Below are 20,282 nucleotides of genomic sequence, written 5' to 3'. Positions count from 1 at the left end.
TCTCTCTCAATTAGGCCGCACTGCCTCCCAGTAGTAGTGAAGGAAAATGAACAAACATCTTCCCCTTATTTACATATTTCACTTCTAGTAACAAAAAACAGCCCAACAGATCATTTTTGGCATCTGGTAAAAGCCACATTCTTCCTCGCCTCAAGACCTTGTATGGAGAGTTTCAGACTGGAACAGATTTTTCCAGTTGTATAATAAAGCCCCCGAAAAGAAGCCTAAGAGCAGCGAGGCAGCAGCAGGATCTGAACAAAGCAGGGGAAACAGCTGTGGGAGAAGTTAGTCCCATACGTGTCCCAAGACAGTCACAAGCTCAAGGAGAGCCAGTCTGGTGGTGGAGAGAGGCACGGGTGGCCCACCCCCTCTGTGTCTTATTAGCACAGGGACACGTTACCTTATAGAAACAGGAGAAGGAGGGAGGAGAGACTGAAAAAATAAAGGACATGAAGACGGCAGAGACCAAGAAATGGAGAAAGACACAGAGGGCGAGACAGACATGGGAGAGAAGAGACAATATGGACCCGGTGAGTGTACACACATTTTCATTAATAAAACCAGCTGAGGCAGCCTGAACAGTTCATTTCACAGAGAGAAAGAAAGAAAGAAAACAGCCAAGTTTCTCTGTGGAAGGGAAGCCCTCAGCCATGCACAGGAAGCTAACAGCCCTCCAGAACTTCAGAGCATCCTTGCTGAGCATCTGTAAACGCAGCTTGATGTGAATACTAAATGGGGAGGAGCGACTTCATCAGCCTGGCACTGCTATAAGCCGGTGGTTGGTACCCAGGAAAGCCTGCTATGGTAGTGCACAGCACCCACACAGAAACAAGAGAATTACCTGACTTCCCCTTCGGGACACATCCTAACGTACAGGAGTGGAGACAGAGAGGAACAGAGGGTGAAGGTCTGATGGAGGGAGAAACAGGACGCGAAAGGTTGAGATGGTGGAATCGAAAGACTCAGACATGACTTCCAACCCCACATGAGCCCAGAGTTTTAAGGAGAGGACTCTCCATCACAGGCACAATGCTGCTGCTAAGTCATAATTGAAACACCCTTACTAATTCCTCCGCCCCATGCCACCACTTGCAGCCACGCTCCCCCATGATCCTCAGTCTCTCTCACTCACACACACACTGCTTGTCCCCTGCCCAGCAGCTCACATTACACTTGGATGTGGGAGAAACCTGGGGCAAAGGCGGGCAAGGACATCAGGGGACAGTTCCTGGGGGAGTAGGATCAGATACACACGGTGTGGGGCCAGTGACTCAAACTGGACCACCACCTCTGCTGTCCTGGCTGCAGGGCCATGCGTCACCCGAAAAGGAGGTAGCTGTTTGGACTCGGAAGAGAACAAGAGACGTGTTTGTTCACATTCCAGCCTCACTCCAAGCGGCAGTGAAGTGAGCATGGGCCAGTGCCAGCCCTGAAGGGAACAGCAGCTGTATCTGCGGCCCATCTTTTATGGGGGAAGGCAGGAAAAATTCCTTTCTTCAAGGACTCATCCCACGCTTGGCTTTTGGAGCTAGCGCAGGGAGTGGGTGGGTGACCTGAGCTCTATTCCTTTATGGAGGAAGGAGGGAAAGCGCAGCCCCAGCCTGACCAGTTCCCAAGCTGGAGTAGCAAATCCAGCAGGGACGAAGGCTCTAGAACTGCCCCACCTTCTCTCAGCACATATCTCTGCAGGGAGAGAGGTGGGGGGACCCCCTTACCCTCTCTTGCTTCAAGCTACCTACCAAGTCGCCCTCTGATCTCTTGGAAGCAGCACACAGCCAGTACATTAATGCATCTCCTCCCTGCAGATTTCTCCCTCCTTCGACCGCCAGCCCTTCTGCCCCAGTCTCCGTGGTCTCCCAGCTCGGGCAGGCAGAGGGGAAGGGGGACTTTCTGACTCCCAGCAAGGGAGTCCACGGCCACACCTGCCCAACAGACACACCGGGGCAATGGGGAAACGTGGGCTCGCTCCTTCGTTACACAGAGCACACCACCCCCAAAGCCTGGCCGAGACGGCTGTGCAGGGAGCTCCCAAAGAGGACAGGAACAGGAGCCCTCCTACCAGTACCTTTACTGAAGAGCCTGTGGCAGAGGAGAGCTCAGCCATCCCCTTAATTCTCTGCTCCCATACCCCAGCCCACGCCCCATTGCAGAGTACCTCCTGCACCTCCTCCTCCAAAGGCCCCACAGTAGCATGGCTAGTCTCCACTTGAAGCCTGAGCATTGGCTGGGTTACAAGAGAGACGTCCTACATGCCCTGGGGCAGCGCTCCCAGCCCTGGCGGCCCAAGGCACAGAGCACATCCTTAAAAGCTGCTGATTCGGGGAGCAGCAACACATGCTGCCATTCCACCACCAGCCGGGCCTCTCTCTCTCTCTAGCAGTCAAGCGTCTGCCTCCTCTGCTCCTTGCAGTGGTATCTATCAGCACTTCACATGCAGAGAGCTGCACGCCACACGGCCCTTCCAAAGTGCCTTTCCTCGCTGCTTGCTCCATAAAAGAGCTGCCCCGCACTGAGAAGCCGGTGAGGATGGAGAATCCGCAGGCCGTTCCATTGCACAAGCTGCCCCGCTTTTCATGGCGAGCTGGCAGAGCACTCAGTGCTGGGAGATGACAAAGCCCCTGTCTGGGGATCCCTGTCTAAAGAGAGGTGACAGGGCACAGGCAGTTAAGAAAGCTGAACGGCCTTACGGTGCTTTACAACAGCCGGGGAAGTTGGAAAATGTTTGCTAGAGTCACCAGAGCAGATGCACGTAGAATAAGCCAGCGGGTCTGAGTGTGTCATAAACATGCTCCATTCCCTGAGTTACTACCGGTTAACTGTGATCTGCTCCAGGCATGGACGAGTAGTAGAGCACCATGCAGAGAACGCCACACCACAGGGGAATTGGGGCTGCCCTGGGCACAGCCCACCGTGATTAACAGCAGAAAGCAGAACTGCAAATCCCACTTACCAGAGAGTTGTTCTCATAAACATTTTCCTTACTCAGGACGTTGAAGTCTCTGAAACACAGAAGAGGAGAAAGAGTTTAGCTGGGCGTTGGTAATCCAGAGCACGCCACTTCCATTCCAGCTCCCTGAGACCCTCGCAGCCTGGCTCTTTGGGAAGAGAGTGGCAGCTTCCTTCCTGCTTTGACTGCCACCAGACACACCCCAGCAATTCCATCGGAGGCCAGGTCTACACTACAGACTTATATCGGTGTAACCCCATGGCTCAGGGGTGTGAAAAATCCACACCCCTGAGCAATGTAGTTATACCAACCTAAATCCCAGCGCTATGCTGGCGGGAGAACTTCTCTCATCCACATAGCTACAGCCTCTTGGGGAGGTGGATTAACTACGCCGACGGGAGTAGCATCTTCACTAAAGACGAGCCCAGAGGCTCCCATTGGTAAAGGCACTCCAGTACCTCCTGCGGACAAAGGTGTGAGCTCAGCACGGGAGACTCCACCAGCACAGCTGGGACTTCCCTGCCATCTGCGACTGGAGCACCGTTTCGGCTCCCTGTCTTCCAGTGCTGGCCATGCTGGCCTCCCCACCCTCAGAGTGGGCTATGCCACGCCAGCCAAACATAGTGTACAGATTCATGGCTTCTGCAGTGCGGGAGAGGTGAAGGCTTTTACCTGCTGCCTTCATGAAACCCTTGCTCCTTCCCCACACCCCCAAGGATCACTGCTGCCAGGCAGGACACACCTCTCGTATTTATATCATCATCGCTGCTCCCTAAGGCACAGCATTCCCCTAATGGTCACATGCAGATCCCTGTGCCCGCCCCAGAACTACCAGACCCTCAGAGACTTCCAGCATCAGAAGAGCCTTGGCTCCGGTCCTCTCTTCCTCCAGCAGCCTTGGCAGCAAGAGTCATCCCCCTCCTCCAGGAAAGCTGTGAATATCATGCACTTCTATGATACATTCACCTCCTGTGAGCTCAGGGAGCAGCAGGTCCAAGTTCTGGATTCAGATCCTGTCTCTTCCCTGACCCCGTTCTCTGCTGTTACATGCTCTACCAGACTTGGGCCTGAGCAAGAAATATTTTCACCTGCTGTACAACATGCAGATTAAGAAAGCAGAAATCATTTTAGAAATCGAGTTTGCTTTCTATCAACGATGCTGTTGCTCTTCTCAACCTGGACAGTGGCTAGCCAGAGCCGTTTTTATTACTACTCAGTTTCTCTCCAGTTATCACCATGCTACAGTTTTGGGGCTGAAAACATGCAGCAGAATGTTTATAGCATGAAGGGAAACTTCTCATTAATTACAAGAGAAAGAATTATTCATATGACATTTTGCAAAAATGTAGGCCAAAAACTTGGGTTTTCTTACGTTCTCAAACAGCCTTCCCTTAATACACACCAATTCACCCCACAAACTCACGCAACCGTTTCTATTTAAAGGGAATAAAGGACAACTATATGAAAAATCCAGGATAAAGCTGCCACACACAGTTCTATTAATAGCACAAATGCATGAGTTTATATCACACACAGGATCATTTGCATGACTGCTACTGAAAATATGGGACAAAGTCTGTCCTTTATATACTTAATACAAGACACGAACATTAGGCAAATAAGGGATGTCCCTTAAAATACGTGAAGGACAATCCCCTGCTCCAAACTTACAGTGACATTTGTCCTTCAATAACAGAGGGGTTTGAAAAACACCAGTTGCCGACTTCAGATTTCAAACAGATCAGAGTGGGCTGTCTTTTAAATAATTTCCTTTCATCCAAGGCACAAACCGCCACCTCTTCTCTATTTCTTTCATCTGGATCCAGGGTCCCACCTTCCAAGCAGAACTGAGAGTTCACCCCCAGGAACTGGTGAGCCAGGCAGATGGAGAATGAGCTGGGGTTTGATGTCGAAATCCCACTTCTGAACTCCCCCAAGAAGTGCATAAAGACAAGGAGCAACCCAGAATCCTCCACCCGCCAGGCTGGAGAATGGAGTAAGACTTGCCAAACCATCCCATTCATTCCTTGTCCCCACGGGCTCCTGGGTGGGGATTTCCCTTCCTTACAATAGTAGCTTAAAAGGAGTATTTTATTTATTATTCTGCTTTATTAAGGAAGCAGACTGTATCACTGAGACAACAATTAAAATCATCCCGCTTCACCTCAGACAAACCATATGGGTCCCTCCTGCCCCCAGCCCAGGGAGCCAGTCAGTTACAAGCCCTTCTCTCACTCTCACATCCCCACGCGAGAGCTTGGATCACGCCAGTCGGTACAACTAACACCCAAAATGCCAATGAAAACAACAGGCAGCTCTGTGCCATGGATAGCAGCATGCACAGCCAACTCTCCCCTCACTGCAGGCTGTTTTCTGCTCACACCCCCAGGAACTGCAAAGATAAATGTAAGATGAACATCAAAATCTGCTAGACTGTGGAATAATCTGCCAAAGGGACTCCTCGCTTGAGTCATTTAAAGCCAGGCTGGACAAAGCACTTAAGAATATACTGTAGGGGAAAACCCCAGCATGGGCAGGAGTTGGAGAAGATAACCTAGCAATTGTTTTACATCTCCAGCTTCTCTGATTTTAAGGAAGCTTGACATAGTGCTGAGGAGAGAGCGAGCAGCAGCTCAAGGAATGTGTCCTCTCACAGCAAGTCCAATCAGACTGCACTGAGCAATGGAAAGCACCACAGAGCCAGGGCAAGCCCAGGCTTTGCTCTGTATCTTTCAACCTGCCAAAAGCAGAGATGTGGGAAATAAAAAAAAAAAAAAAATCTCCGTGCCAGAGGTTTAAAATAATGCCAGATTCATTGATTTGGCATCAGTCACATTCCCCGTCACCTCCATGTCACGAGGCTGCATTTCTGAATTCCATTTACACCAGTGAAAGTGGAGACAACATCAAGGCCATGTGCGATGGAGCCTGGAGGTAAGAATTTGGGTTTCTCTCTGCTGAAGGATAATTGAAAAATCCGCTTGCAGTTCTCTCTGAAGAGAATGTACACAGCCAGGCTGTTTGGCGATTGTTCCACCTAGAGAGCCTCACTAAAAGGCGTCTCTCCTCTTCATGCCATGTACCCCAAACGCTGTTTCCCTCATTGGCTAGTCATCTTAATGGCTAGTCTTATTAACAAGATTACATCAGATTTTTCCCTAGGGAGTTGATCTAGCTAATGCTCTTTCTAGTCTGTAGTATCAGTTGCTCTCTGGATCAACTTATCTATAATCTTACAGGAACAACATGAATACAAAGGGAGAACTAAACCGGACCACAAGATTTCTCCACTGAGAAGGCAAAGGGGAACTCAGTTCATTGGGAAGTGAAGAGATGCATTTACCAGACCCTGGTGGAAGGCTCGGGGCAGTGGGGAAGAATGGAGTTTGTTCGCTCAGGAAAGTGCAATTTTAAGCCCCTGAACAAAGTTTTCATTCAGCTGGCTGAGATGGCCCCGCTCCCAAGGAGCTACTCCAGCCCTACCATCTCCAGCTTGCAGCGTTTGTCATGATCCCTCCTTAGCACATGTGTTTCCATAGGGAAGATCCTGTCTGCTCCTGCAAGCCAGCCATAGGATGCAACAGCACAATGGGATTCCGCAGCTGCTCACCCTGTGACTGAGAACAGGAAGCAACCCAAAGGCTGCCTGTGGAGAAAGGTCCAGACAATGCCCCGGGTCTCTACATGGGGTTCCCTGGGAACAGTGAAACCTTCCCAGTTCAAAGGATCCCTTGCAAGTAGTAAAGGCCCTATGACAGCACAGGAGAAACTTGCAGAGGAGAAACCTGACCTGTTCCTGCACAAACGGGACTGTCTCTTGGCAGCCAGCTCTTCCACACAGGACATGCTTGTGCTGGCTACAGCACGGGCAGCGGAGCCCTAGGTTTATGCCCATGCACGCATGCACGCACGCACATGCACACACCCCCTTCGATCAGCCACCAAGCTACTGGCAAACCAGCTCAAAGGCCCTGGAGAATCAGCTACAGATAAAAAGACATGGGTGAAGCTCAACAAGTCTGACTTTGCTTAGGGCTCTGTGCGGCCTTGGCAATAGCCCTAAGCAATGGCACCTAAAATGCAAAGCCCAACCTGAACGGTGCTGAACTGCAATCCATGCTCATCCTTTAGTTTGCTATGTAGAGGGACAAGTATGGAGGAGGTAATATCTTTTACTGGAGCCGCCCAGAGAAACGGCTTCTGGGAGGACAGAGTCTGTTAGCCTTTCTAATCTAGTGGCTCCAAGAATGCTTTGGTTTGTTGATTTTCCAGGTAACAAGAAAGACAAGCAAATTGTATGACTCTGCACTTATATGCAAATTCGCTGCCGCAGTCTGATTGGGCTCCCCTTGCCCAATCCACTCCATTCCTGTCTGCCTCCTAGACTTGCTGTCCCCTATGGAGCAAACTCGCCTGGCTGCTCTCATTCCAGCTAGCTGATAACAACCATGCTAAGGTCTCCTGGAGAATAAGAGCAGACAGATACTGTTCACAGCTCACCAGTTCCAGCCATCCAACTCTATGCAGCCTGCAGCCTGCCAGGGGATTTCATACCCCCTCTAAATTCCCATATGCTGACCTATTAACAGTTAAAAGAACAGGAGTACTTGTGGCACCTTAGAGACTAACAAATTTATTTGAGCATAAGCTTCCGTGAGCTACAGTTAGTTAGCAACCCGAGAAAGAATATCACCAATGGGCGGCAGGGAAGAGGGAAGGAAAGAAGACAGAGCTTAATCAAAACCTTTCCACCAAAACGTCCCTAAAACATCTGGAATTAATACCAGAGAGAGTGAATGACAGAGCACAGTTTCTCTGCTTTTCCAGACTCACTTATCAGTACAGACTCAAAACCCACTAACAGGACTAGCAACATATCACACCCCCAGCTGATGCCAAGGTGAGAACACTGCAGAGTTCACATCTTGGATCCTGCAGCTGGGAAGCTTCACCTTCTTCTGACAAGAATAAATTAATGCTCTGTATTCATTCCCCACTCATCATGGGCACAAACCTGCCTGGAGCGGTGCATGGACTGTGTATACGGGACATTAAGAAATCTTAATCTTATTGGAGCGAAAGGGGAATTTAATTCCAAATTCATTCAGTCCTGGGTTTCTTTCCTAACAAAGTCCAACATGCCCTAGTCTCCTAGAGCACGTGGGGAATGCAGTTCTAGTTGTATGCAGGCTGCCCAGTGCACAGAGCGTAGAACCTCTTGCCACTGCTGCCTGACCTCAGCTAAATTTGGAAGAAGTAATCTTTCCCTTCACATGTTTTCTGGCAGGAAACAGGAAGAGGGAAAAGACGTTATATCAGCCTCCCCACCGACCTATGGACTGCAAACCCCAGAACAGAAAACCGCAATGTTGTTAAAGCTTTGCTGACTGCCTGAAGTCTCCTGCTACTCCCCATGCCTCCCGGAGCAAGAAACACCCTCTCCATAGCATACCCCCGGAGCTAAAATGTCATCTGTGTAAGCCAAGAGAAGAAAACATGTTGCAAAACAATCTCTGCAGATTTACAGATCAACATTCAATCCGCGATTTATAGACACGAATTAGCTCTGTTGCAAGGGTACCAAGCTCACAGATTCGCAGGAATTTAAAAAAAAAAATCCAAGCTTCTGGAGCTTCCCATGGCCTCCTGCAACTTCCGACACCAAGCGTGTAAAGGTATCATCTCCACCCAGCAGCACCTTAACCTGCCAGTCGTACACCAGCTGCTTTGTTGTGTGACTCTGCTATTGTTAATATGAACAGGGAGACCAGTCCCAAAGGCCTTGTCATAATTTCACCTGCACTTGTCTGTCTGAGCACGGCTGCACCTGAAATGCTCTGCGCCAGAATTAAACCAAAAAAAACAGGGAGAAATCACAAGTGTTTGCAGCTTTAGTGAACAGAGAGATTTATTTAAAGTGTGTCTATCCCCTGTTTTAAACATGCAGCCTAAGCATTATATGTACCCCCTGGACTGGCAAACAGGGAATTTCCCTGGAGCTCAGGTAGCCAATCCCCTGCCCAAGCGTCCATGTTTGATACGGTGTGACACCCATTCAATACAAGGCCAGCTAGGACATGGCTAGGTCCTTTCTGAGTGTCCGGGAGCCACATAACCTGCTGCCACAGGCATTTACCATGTCACTGACTCTGGATTGAAGGCAGGCAGGGGAACATTTAGAGTCCTGCAGAGAACCTCCAAGACAGTAAACACGGTGAGGTGGCAAGAAGTAAACAGAGCAAGGCAATGGCACCTGATCAAATAATGGAGGAAAAACTAGTTTCAGAAAAAGAAAAGGAGGACTTGTGGCACCTTAGAGACTAACAAATTTATTTGAGCATAAGCTTTCGTGAGCTACAGCTCACTTCATCGGATGCATGTTTCAGAAAGACTGCCATGGACTGGGTGGCTGCTCCTGCCGGTCAAACAAGTAATTCATTTGCTGGTGACAGCCTCTTTAAAGCACAGAAGCAAAGTTCAAGGAAACCCACAGTCACAGGAGAGAGGTGAGCGGGGATGGACGGCCACTTCCTTAGGTTAAAGCAAGAAGTGAGACACCTGTAAGAGAGGCTTCCCCACAGAAAACTGAACAGACCACACAGGACAGCCTAGGCAGGAGGGCACAGTCCAAGGAATCGGAGAAGAGCCCCAAGAATAGAAGAGACAATTTAATTCCTTGCCAGACTGACATGGCCTATCACAGGGGACCCAAGTACTCCCATCAATGTGACAGAGAAATTCTCTCCCTGCCCCCTGGCTTTGTTCTCACACTTCTTGTGTTACTAGCCTTCAAGCTAAAATTACACAGTAAAAAGAACCCAGAACGCAACAAAAAGAACCCAGAACGCAGCACTTAGCCCTTCCTTTCCTAATGCAGCTGTTGAGTCAGACACCACCAGCCGCGGAAAAAGAAGGCAAGACCTAAACCCTATGGGACAGCGGTGTAACAGGCTGAGCAGCCTGGCCTCCTGGAGATGCCCTTAGTGCAAAATGAAGTCACTGGGAGTTGAGGGCTCCCATTCCCTCACAGGATTGGGCTCTAAATCGGCAAACAAGCAATTGGTGACAAGCAGGCAGCTACTGAGCTCTGTCTGTGGGCTGTCGAAGAGCTCTTCTGAAAGCAGCCACTCACTCTGTGTTTCCATGGAAGAGGCCATGGGATGGGGGACGGAGAAGAGGCAGTCAGTGGAAGGAGTAGTTTCCTTCCAGCATGGCTCCTTTCAGCTCCCCAGCATGGAATCCTGCCTGGAAATTCCCAGGGTTTTTGTTGTTGTTGTTGTATTTAACTAGCATTTATTGGCCAGCTAATAACTGATGAAATTGGCATTTGGCACAGCATGGAAAGTGGAGCCTAAACAAACATTAATTGCAAAGAAGCAAACATCTCCCAACTGGCGTTTAAACTTGTTTAGCAACAGAAGGGACATATTTTAACTGTTTACAGCTCAGCCCCAGCCTTTCCGCACTCGCTAAGGAGAAGAAAGGAGTGTGAACGGGGAGAAACAAGCCATTGGCTCGGAGGTTTTCTGCTTTCATGACAGCACAATTACTTCAGTGCCAAAGCAGAACACCATCTACCCAGGGCTGGAAGAGTCTGTAGCATTGTAGACAGACTAGGTGGGGGAGGGGATATCTTTTATTGGACAGACTTCTGTTGGTGAGAGAGACCAGCTTCAGGTCTGAAGAAGAGCTCTGTGTAAGCTCGAAAGCTTGTCTCCCTCACCAACAGAAGTTGGCCCAATAACAGATATCACCTCGCCGACCTTGTCTCCCTCATAGCCTGGGACCAACAGGGCACACAGCTTGAGCATTCTATTAGGCTAATGCAGCTAGCACTCAGCAAGCCCCCAGCCACACAGGCCCCCAAACACGAGGTCACGGCCCTGCAGCAGGCCCAACTGGACAAGACCAGGCGCTGCCATTAACTGGACACAAACTCCTGCGCTAGGCAAATCACACACCTGGACTGAGCTAAAATAGCTGCTAACACCAGAGAGCACCTCAAGGAGCTGAAAGAGATGGCACTCAGGACAGTGCTCCCACCCCATAAAGGCCACAGTGCTCAAGGGCAGCCCGAGTCACAGTTAATGCTTTGGGACACTACACTCTGACTCTTCCCCCATTGCCATGGTCCTCGAAACCCAGACTCACATGCCAACCCAGTCTCCCTTGCCCCCGTGCAATAGGGCAGGACAGAGAATGAACTCACAACCCAATTTCTTCCAGCAGCCCAGGTGGCACTCAGGTGGGTACTATGCACTGAAGTTCCATGGGAAAGACCATGATACCTAGCACAGAAAGACATCCCTGCCGCTCCCTGTCCAACACTCCAGCCACCCAACCAACCCCCCCGTCCCCGTGCTACAGAAGAGAGATCCAGTACTGAGTGCTGAGAAACATAATTGTGCATGGGAACCCTGAAGCGGCTATTAAGTCATTCAGTGCATGGCCCTGCCAGGATTTTCTGTGGGGCATTTTTCCAGTCAAGTTTTAAATGACTCTTAAATTTAATGGGGGGCAGGGATCGCTCAGTGGTTTGAGCATTGGCCTGCTAAACCCAGCGTTGTGAGTTCAATCCTTGAGGGGGCCAATTGGGGATTGGTCCCGCTTTGAGCAGGGGGTTGGACTAGATGACCTCCTGAGGTCCCTTCCAACCCTGATATTCTAAGATGAGCAACCATTTTTATAACCTCAGCTCCATGACTCCTCAGTGTTTCTGGCATGAATAATTTACAAGTGAGAGGACACCAGATTTCCATGGGAGGGAGACAGAATTTGGATCAAATGCAGGAGAACTCGTAAGGCAAGATACTAGAAGGAACCAACACAGAGGAGGAGGGGCACCTGAAGCTCCCCGTTACTCACATGAGGTCTGGTTTGTGCCGATGAAGGATGGCACAGAATGCCAGGCCGTCCCGGAAAGAGGTGGTCATGTTGGTGATGCTGACATCCCGGTAGCCTTCACACTGCTGCTTGCACCACAGCTGCAAGTTTTTGATGGCTGCCATTCTGGGTAGGGGGGCAGTCAGAGACCGGGGTTAGGCAAGTACCGGAGAGGCAAGACAGATCCCTGCTGCGATGCTCCCGGTGGAAAATCTGACATCCAGAGCAGCACTTAGCGATGCCAGGAACTGAAGAGCCCCAAACTCCACCAGCTTGGTTCTGTGACAGACCCAGATCCTTCACCTGCTGCAAAGTGCTTTTGCTACCAACCTCCCAGGCCGCTTCTGCAGGCAAGAAAAGGTTTGCTGCGACCAGCCCCTGCCACTGCTGGCACAAGCCCTCCCCCGGCACTGCTGGGGATGAGTGTAGGCAAGGCTAGTTCCTGCCCCTTTCACGTCACTGCTGGGGAGGGGGTGCAGGGGGTGCTGGTGCAGGACCCTCCCCCAGAAACTGCTGGGGGGGGTGCAGGAGATGCTGGTGCAGGACCCTCCCCCAGACACTGCTGGGGGGGTGCAGGAGATGCTGGTGCAAGACCCTCCTCCGGTCACAGCTGGGGGGGGGAGGTGCAGGCGATGCAGGCGCAAGACCCTCCTCCGGTCACTGCTGGGGGGGGCGGGCCGGGTGCAAGCGATGCTGGCGCAAGACCCTCCTCCGGTCACAGCTGGGGGGGGGAGGTGCAAGCGATACTGGAGCAAGACCCTCCTCCGGTCACAGCTGGGGGGGGGCGGGGTGCAGGCGATGCTGGTGCAAGACCCTCCTCCGGTCACTGCTGGGGGGGGGCGGGCGCGGTGCAAGCGATGCTGGTGCAAGACCCTCCTCCGGTCACTGCTGGGGGGGGCGGGCGCGGTGCAAGCGATGCTGGTGCAAGACCCTCCTCCGGTCACTGCTGGGGGGGGCGGGCGCGGTGCAGGCGATGCTGGCGCACACTGCTGGGGGGGGCCGATGAAGCTGGCCTCAGCCCGGCTGTATCTAGCGGAGGGAGCCCGCGGCAGCCCCAGAGGGTGTCAGGAGCTTCCCGACTCCCAGCCCCGGACGCGGGGAGCCGCCGCCGAGTCCCGCTCGCCGCCCAAGGCGCAGCCTGTCCTGCGGCCCCGCTCCGGTGCCCTACCCCGCCAGCGGGTCCCGGCTGCAGCCTGCCGGGTGTGCGGGAAGGAGCCGAGCCGCAGCCGGATCTGTGGGGAAGAGGCGGGGAGAGCACAGGGGAGGAGCGGGGGGAGGGATCAGGGCGCCCCCACGGCCGGGAGAGAGGCCCCTTCTCTGGGGCAGGGCGCCGGCCCCAGCGCGGGTGAGCAGGGTCGCGGGGCACGCAGCGGCGCCGGGGGAAGCTCCAGCCCAGCGCCCCCGGCCGTGTGCCCGGCAGAAGCGCCGAGCGGGCGGGGCGGGAGAAGCCCCAGTGCCCCGACCCGGCCCGGCCCCCCCGCAGAAGTGGCTGCGGGGGGGGGCAAACAGGGGCAGTGCCCCGGGAAGGGTTTGAAGGAGCAGAACGGGGGCAGCAGCTCCTGGAAGGGCCCCCCACTTGCTCTGGCCCAGGGCCCCAGGAAACCTTGATCTACCTGTGCAGGCCAAGCCCTGCCAGGGAGCGGGGGTGCTGCTCTCTGGCTCTGCTCCTTCGCTGCCCTGGGAGACGCCCAGAGAGCGCTGGGTGCAGGCCCTAGCCCAAGCCAGGTGGAGACCATGGAGCTGCAGAACCAGCCCCGGGGCCTAGGTGAACCGACCTAGACAGGGGACGGTGCTTTCCTCTGGCTCATAACCTTGGGTGTGGCAAGATCAGGGAGATAGCTCACCAGATCCTGGAGCTAGCACAGCTGCTGAGCTGGGCTTTTTCTAGCCTGATTTGGGGCAAGTGTAGAACTATCCTCTGGAGCAGCATTAACAGGACTCAGGCAGATTTCCACACGCGTATCCCTGCTCTCTTCCCTCATGTGTGAGTGCAGAGGACATCTCCGCTGCAAAGCTGCGAGGGGCAACTGTGCAACTAGACAGAGATGTGGTGAACGATTCAGATGGTGGTTCAGAATCATTAAATGAGTCTTCTCCTTGTCTTGTCCTCAGGCTGCTTCCCACCATGTCCTTGCACATGTGATTGCCAGAAAAGTAGTGCTCAAGCAGCTAGCGTCACAGGAGATGCTTCAGCTTTTTGAAGCTTTCTGCCACCGTCACAGGTATTTGGGCCAGTGATGTAGCCTCACTTGATTATCCTGTCTCCCACTCCGGTGCAGAGTTGATGAAGGCAATGCCATATAGCTGATGTGCACCAGGTGGTAGATCGACCGGGGGGGCCAGAGCATATGGGCGATAGGGTCATTCTCTACTCGTTTGCCATAATTGAACGCTTGTCTGGTTGGATGACAATGTTAGGGGTTTAAAGGTGGCAAGACAAGTTAAATGAGTGAAGAAATCTTGAAACCAGTTTCCACATCTGTCCCCTGTTCATACAATAATCCATCTGCCCATACATTTATGCATCCCCTACCTGCTGATTTTTCAGCAGACTGACGCCTGTTCACTCCATGCATGTTTCCAGCGAAAAGGCATGTCACAGTTCCAATAAACATGCACACCCTGAGCAGCCCCACTGTAGAAACTTGACTGGTGTGCATCAGAAAGGAGCCTCAACCAACGCGGCAAATCTGAACACTTTGGCTCAAACTTAACTTTGCGCCAGCCTGTCTCTAGTGTACGTGTATCATTGCCTTAGCACGCTGAAATCCATGCACGTTTGCTGTTGCCGTGGTAGTGTTGCGAGTTCAGCTGGTAGAGGCAGCCTGCATTTCTAGCTGAAGAGCAAGGACTCTCTTCCAAACACTACCTGCACCTCCCGGCTGCCTGTTCAGCCTGCAAAACCCTAGTAAACTGGAAGCTGCTGGCGGCACTGGGTGATGCAGGATCAGGGTAGGAAATTTAGGGAAGAGGATGTAGCAAACAGAAGCAATTTATATCAGAGCTGGGAAGCTACTGCTTCCACTGCACAATACAATTGGGTTTAGGGGGTAGGGTCTAGAATAGAGAGGGGGGGAAGCTGGTAGAATGCTGTAAAAACATGCCATGATAAACAGCTCTAGGGTCCATTCATTGTTACCCCGCCCTTTGTGTTGTCATTTTTGCCAGTGCAGAGTGGATGTAAAGTGACGACTTCTGTCTCCTTTGCACTGGTGTAAATAAACGAGTACTCAAGGCTCAGCACAACAGCGAATTGAGCCTGGAGGTCTCAAACCAGCCATCTGAATGACGCATATGCCAGACAGCAGCTCCAGCCCCATATTAAGGGCCATTGCGTCTCTCATGCCGCCCCACAACTGAATGAGCAGAGCCTTCTCTGCTAACACAGAGCCTAGATCAGGCAGAAGTGTGTGGGGACAGCAGCCAGAGTGGGCTTGCTGCTTCCCAGACACAGCTGCACACGAGTGCAACTGACAGCAAATCTGCACCCAGAAGAGAAGGAGCTATTGGATGCAGGAACATAAAGGCTAACGACTGAAAGAGAATTTTACAAGAGGTAGTTGCATCTGAATTTAGGCCATTTTTTACACTCAGTCAGCAGTTAGCGACTTGATCCCCCTTCCCAAAGGTACGGAGTTCCCAAAGTCCCAGTTTTGGCTCCACTGTGATCCACAAAACTCCCTCCATCCCCATCAGTACCTAAACTCTCTTGGCACCTAAGTTTTCAGGGTAAAAGTTCCCTAGGTTTCTGCCTTTGGGCATGCACATTACTGCCTCCCTCTAGGCATCCAAATGCCTAACTCCTGCCTCAGCCCTAGAGTGATTCACAAACTGGGGGAAGACAAGCATTTGGCTGCCTATGTCACATGTGGGACCCAATCGGCTGGATGTGCTCAGAGGCCACCTACGTGATCGGGTCCCGTTCAAACGCAGGTCGGAGGAGGAAGAGGAAGTGGTGGTGCCACCCTATAACGGTAAGCCCCAACCACTGGACTACAGAGCCATTCTCTCTCAATGCCTCTTCCACTGAAATACTTACATCACTGGGCCAGAGAGAGAGAATGGCTCTACAGCTCAATGGTTGCGGGACACACCTGCTCCAATCTCTCTTTCAGTATAGAGCCATGCAAACAGCTTCAAGAGGAGAGTCTGAGGGACCCTCCTACATTAGAATAGCCCCTGGCTCAGTGGTTAGAGCACCCTCTTGAGACAGGGCAGATCCCTGTTCAAATCCTCTCTCCTCCTCGGGCTAAGGGGGGAATTGAACCCAGGTCTCACAAATCCCAGGACCTTGCTCTATAACCAGTGGGCTAAAAGTTATAACACTTCCTACTTCATCCATTTTATGTGGCACGAGGCAGGTGCCTAAATCATTCCCACAAGACATGCCTTAGGAGCTTGACTCCAGCAGACAAGTTCCTGTTTGTGGAGCTCCAAGCAGAGAGAGGTACCTAGGTGAGAGGACAGGGCTTAGTACATTCCACTGCATTGGCATCTTCCATTGGCTAGTTTAGGCATCTCCCTGCATAGCATGCTGGCTTCGGTGGTTAGGCACCTATCTCTCCTACTGCAGTGTACAGATGCCTAGGCACCTAATTCAGGTTTTGTGGAGCACTATGGTGTTCCTATGATTTTCTACATGCGTAAAAGTTAGGCACAATACTACTTGGCATTGCAATACCTAAGTCCCCCTTTGTGAATCTGGGCCTTGGTCAGACACAGAAGGGCACTCCTTCAGCTGAGCCTCTGCCCCAGTGTGTTACACCAGGGGGAAGTAGGAGGAAGGGATGGTGATTGTTAGCATCAATGAACATTATCAACTTAAAAGAAACAGCTGGAAAAGCAAGGAACTCACAAGAAACGTATTTGTATAGTTGACAAAGCAGCAAAGGACACAAAATAATGCTTTCGTCTAAGAGCTGCCTATAAATTAGGTATAAAGAATTAATACAGCCAATATAATATATTAATGGCATTTCTATGACATGATATGGATAATATACATTAATATATAAATACCTTACAAATAATTCACAGTGTGTTTCCATTTCATCAACAATCACCAGCCAACGTATTTACTTTATGGGAAGGATTATACATTTCATTATAAACGGCTTGCTGGGCATGTCAGCAACTTTTACATCTCCATTCGCTTTATTATTAATGGCTTCCTGAACAGTAACAGCACAAAGATGCACACAATGCAGTATCAATATTTGATGTGGCATCTATAGTCTCCCATTTATCATTTATAACAGGCTACAAAAACATTATAAAACATTTATTCCACGTTTATAGATCATTTTATACTAAAACAAAGTTGTGTTATAAATACATTATTAATCCTGTGTGCCATTTATAGGAATCCCTTGTAATAAGGCCTGAGCATACGTTGCTCTACAACTAAAACAATCAATAGACTGTTGGGGCTGATAGGAAATATTGCACCCTCCGAGCCAGCTTTCTAGTGCTGCGTGGCGTCGGCAAAGGAGCAGAAGGTAAACATCTGTTTCTGCTCAGGTTACACTAGAAATGAATCAACCCTTGATAAGGTCAGTCAGAAGAAATGCGGCATAAAACCAGAATTGTTTCACCCCATTGGACAGGTGTGTGGCAAACAAAGGTGCGGTTTCTGGGCAAATGTTAACAGAAACTTCCATGGCAGAGAATTCTGGCACAGTTAGATCTAGATTATCCAAACCAATTCTTAACCTCCATTTTCTTGCAAACCTGCAAAAGGCAATGGTCTCATTACTGTGGACATTAGGGCATCATACTCAGTCCCCTTCAGGGAGTTTGGGAAGTGCAGGTTCTGCCGTACCGAGGAGGAGGGAGGTGACAGATGTAAAAAATTCACTTGTGGGATTTCTTTTTTTTAATTCAGTGAAAACAGGGTTTTGGGGAGGCGAACATTCCCCTGCAGTGTTTGCTGCCCAGCTATTGCAGCATTGGGAATGTGAAAATGAATTTAGCCCTGCAACCCCAGGGCCAGTGGAGCCCAAACATCTACCCAACAATTATAGAGCCCTGCAGCCCAAGTCAGCATACGGAGGTCAGCTGCAGGTCTTTAACTTCAGTGTAGACATCACCTAGTCTAACCTCCTCTATCACACAGACCCTTAAATCTCACCCAGTTACCCATCAAGAGATGGAAAATCCACCACTTCCCTTGGTAGTTGGTTCTAGGCAATGTGGACTGAGCAAAATTCAGGATGGAGACACTCACTGGTACACAATAGGCATTGGGTTCCTATTACATGGTAAAGGTGATAGTAATGACATATGAGAGATAGTAAGCTCATACCATATTATTACTAATGATTCAATAATATTGTGTACAAGCAACAAGTACTTTGCTGTGGGTCTCATTTGTCTCCATGTGCTCTTTTGGTCTAAGTTCCATTTTCCTGGATTTGATGCCGGACCTTTGTAAATGTTGTTTGTCCCTGCTATGAAAGTCCAGGGGTGCCTGACTTCTCCAATGCAATGGAGTTCATTCCACAAAAGCACAACAAACACCTCCCGAGATTCTTTCCTAACACATGCCCATAAACAGTTTGGAGGACTTGGAAACATTGCTGGCTAGTGCAGCCGCAGTAGCCAGCCACAGTACAAAGCTATATATCTGCTGTCACTATTGACCAAAAATGCTTCACTTTTAACTCATCATCTTCTTAGTCCTAAATAACAGCACGATCTGGCGACCATGTGCCCAGCATACCCTGAATGTCCACAACTGCTACGGACATCAGTTCCAGACTGTCTGCTGTCACTCCTTAAACTCATCCCAGTTTCCATACACTTTATCCCAAGGCTGCCTACTCTCCTGATTTTATAATTCGTCTTGCAATATTTGATGCTTTTGTAAAAGCCCTAGCTCTGGAATCCTGTGATTACCTGAGAACCTCAGCTTTCATTATAAAACGTACGTTTCTAGTCCTCTTTGTTGTGGACGAAACCTTGGAAGTGTGACCTGAGTGCATCCTAAAGGCACAAAACCACAAGGCTATGATTTTGGGAGGGTCCTGATTCTTTATTTTTGAACATTCTGGGTTAGCAATACTGATATCTCGATATATCTCAAGACCTTTGGACCCAGGGTGAAAATTACAATTTGCTGACATGGGTAAGAGGAAGTTATCTCAAGGACAGGAAAATCTTATCCTACCCATGTTGCAAAGTTACTTGGCATTTAACAAGACTTTGTCTTCTCTCAGTTGGCTTATATATATGGCTGTTATTTCTCCCAAGACTAGCAGGGGCATGTTTTTCTTATGCTTTCAAAATTAATGACTTATTTTAGATTAAGGAATCAAAACAGGAAGGAAGTATCCATGAGAGAAGAGAGTGTGTGCGTCTCCTCTGTAACATAATAAATCATATGCGCCTTACCAAAAGGCGGCCAGGCTGATTCCTCAGATATTTAAAAGGCCCGGGTCAGAAAAAAAACAAAGAACAATTTCATAGCTCCGCACGCCACTTCAAAATGCTTTCAAACCAATCACTCATGATTGAGGCCAGTTTGCGGTTTTACCTGTGAAGTACCTGGAGAAAAATATAAAATTCAAGTTCAAACATGACTTCACATTGAAGGAAGCTGAAAGTGAAATAAGATACACCCAGAGGATGCACTTGTGTCAACCTGCAAATCCCTACGCTGGGTGCATTGGGGACGCTTCTCAAGAGGAAATACATCCCCCAACCTTGGAGTAAGGAATCTTGAGCATCAGGAGCAAGTGACGCCGTTATCCCGGTGCATAAAGTGTTTTCCCGTCAAAATAAACAAACAAAAGTATTTCACATGTGGGGGTGGGTCTCTGATCCTCACACCCCCAGAGCTCCCTCTGCCTCTCATGGTGAATGGGCCTGTCTCCACTCCTCTAATACCACTGCCTCTTCCCATGGCCTCAAGAGACTTCAACTGTTGCAGTGAGGTCAGGGACGAGACAGTCACCCATTCCAATTCTCTGGGATAGGAGAGTCCTAAAGTATCAGGTGTCCTGCAAATGAGGTAAGCAGGACATGAAAAGGGCCCAGAAATTTATGGTGGGGCTGCCACAGGATTATGCTGAGTCATGACTCAATGCAACAAGTTTGACAATTTATTTTAAAAGGTGACAAGCCCAGACCAAAGGTATTAGGGTCCCTCTCTGACGGATCAGACTGAAATACACAGTGATCTCTGCACCGTCAAACAGAAGGAACACTCCAGTTACGTGAGGATTCAGAGATCTTACCTCTGCGTATCGCTGAAACCGAAAATGAAAATTGGATTTTCAAACCAGAACATGTTAGGTTGGGTGCGGTACCCTCTCCTTATCATGGATCACCATGGGAACACGCCCCTCCCAGTTTTACGCTTTCCTTCAAACTGGTTTGCCACTGCCATCCTTTGATTTTTTCACCTGTTATTAGTGAAGCAGAGAGTAAAGGCTGGTGAACTGAGCTGATA

The 20,282-nt window shown here is 50.2% G+C and overlaps 1 protein-coding gene across 9 annotated transcripts in view; it reads right to left on the bottom strand.

Moving 5' to 3' along the window:
* MICALL2 (MICAL like 2) overlaps nt 1-13,155 on the bottom strand; it is a 34,028-nt gene extending 20,873 nt beyond the window's left edge. For 2 of the 9 annotated variants that reach the window (XM_043523909.1, XM_043523912.1), the window contains exons 1-2: nt 11,813-13,153; nt 2,951-2,999 (exon numbers count right to left, since the gene is read on the bottom strand). In XM_043523909.1, the coding sequence (XP_043379844.1) occupies nt 2,951-2,999; nt 11,813-11,955 (192 nt within the window). In that variant the 5' untranslated portion in view covers nt 11,956-13,153. Of the gene's footprint in view, nt 1-2,950; nt 3,000-4,618; nt 4,909-11,812 lie in introns of those variants that run through there. The other 7 variants (XM_043523906.1, XM_043523907.1, XM_043523908.1 and 4 more) reach the window with 6 other exon arrangements.
* Nucleotides 13,156-20,282: the final 7,127 nt, after the last annotated feature.

Source organism: Chelonia mydas, chromosome 10 (genome assembly GCF_015237465.2).
Source record: "Chelonia mydas isolate rCheMyd1 chromosome 10, rCheMyd1.pri.v2, whole genome shotgun sequence".
Lineage (NCBI taxonomy): Eukaryota > Metazoa > Chordata > Testudines > Cheloniidae > Chelonia > Chelonia mydas.
Note: the sequence above shows the minus strand (reverse complement) of the source record. Positions and strands in the feature narration are given on the sequence as shown.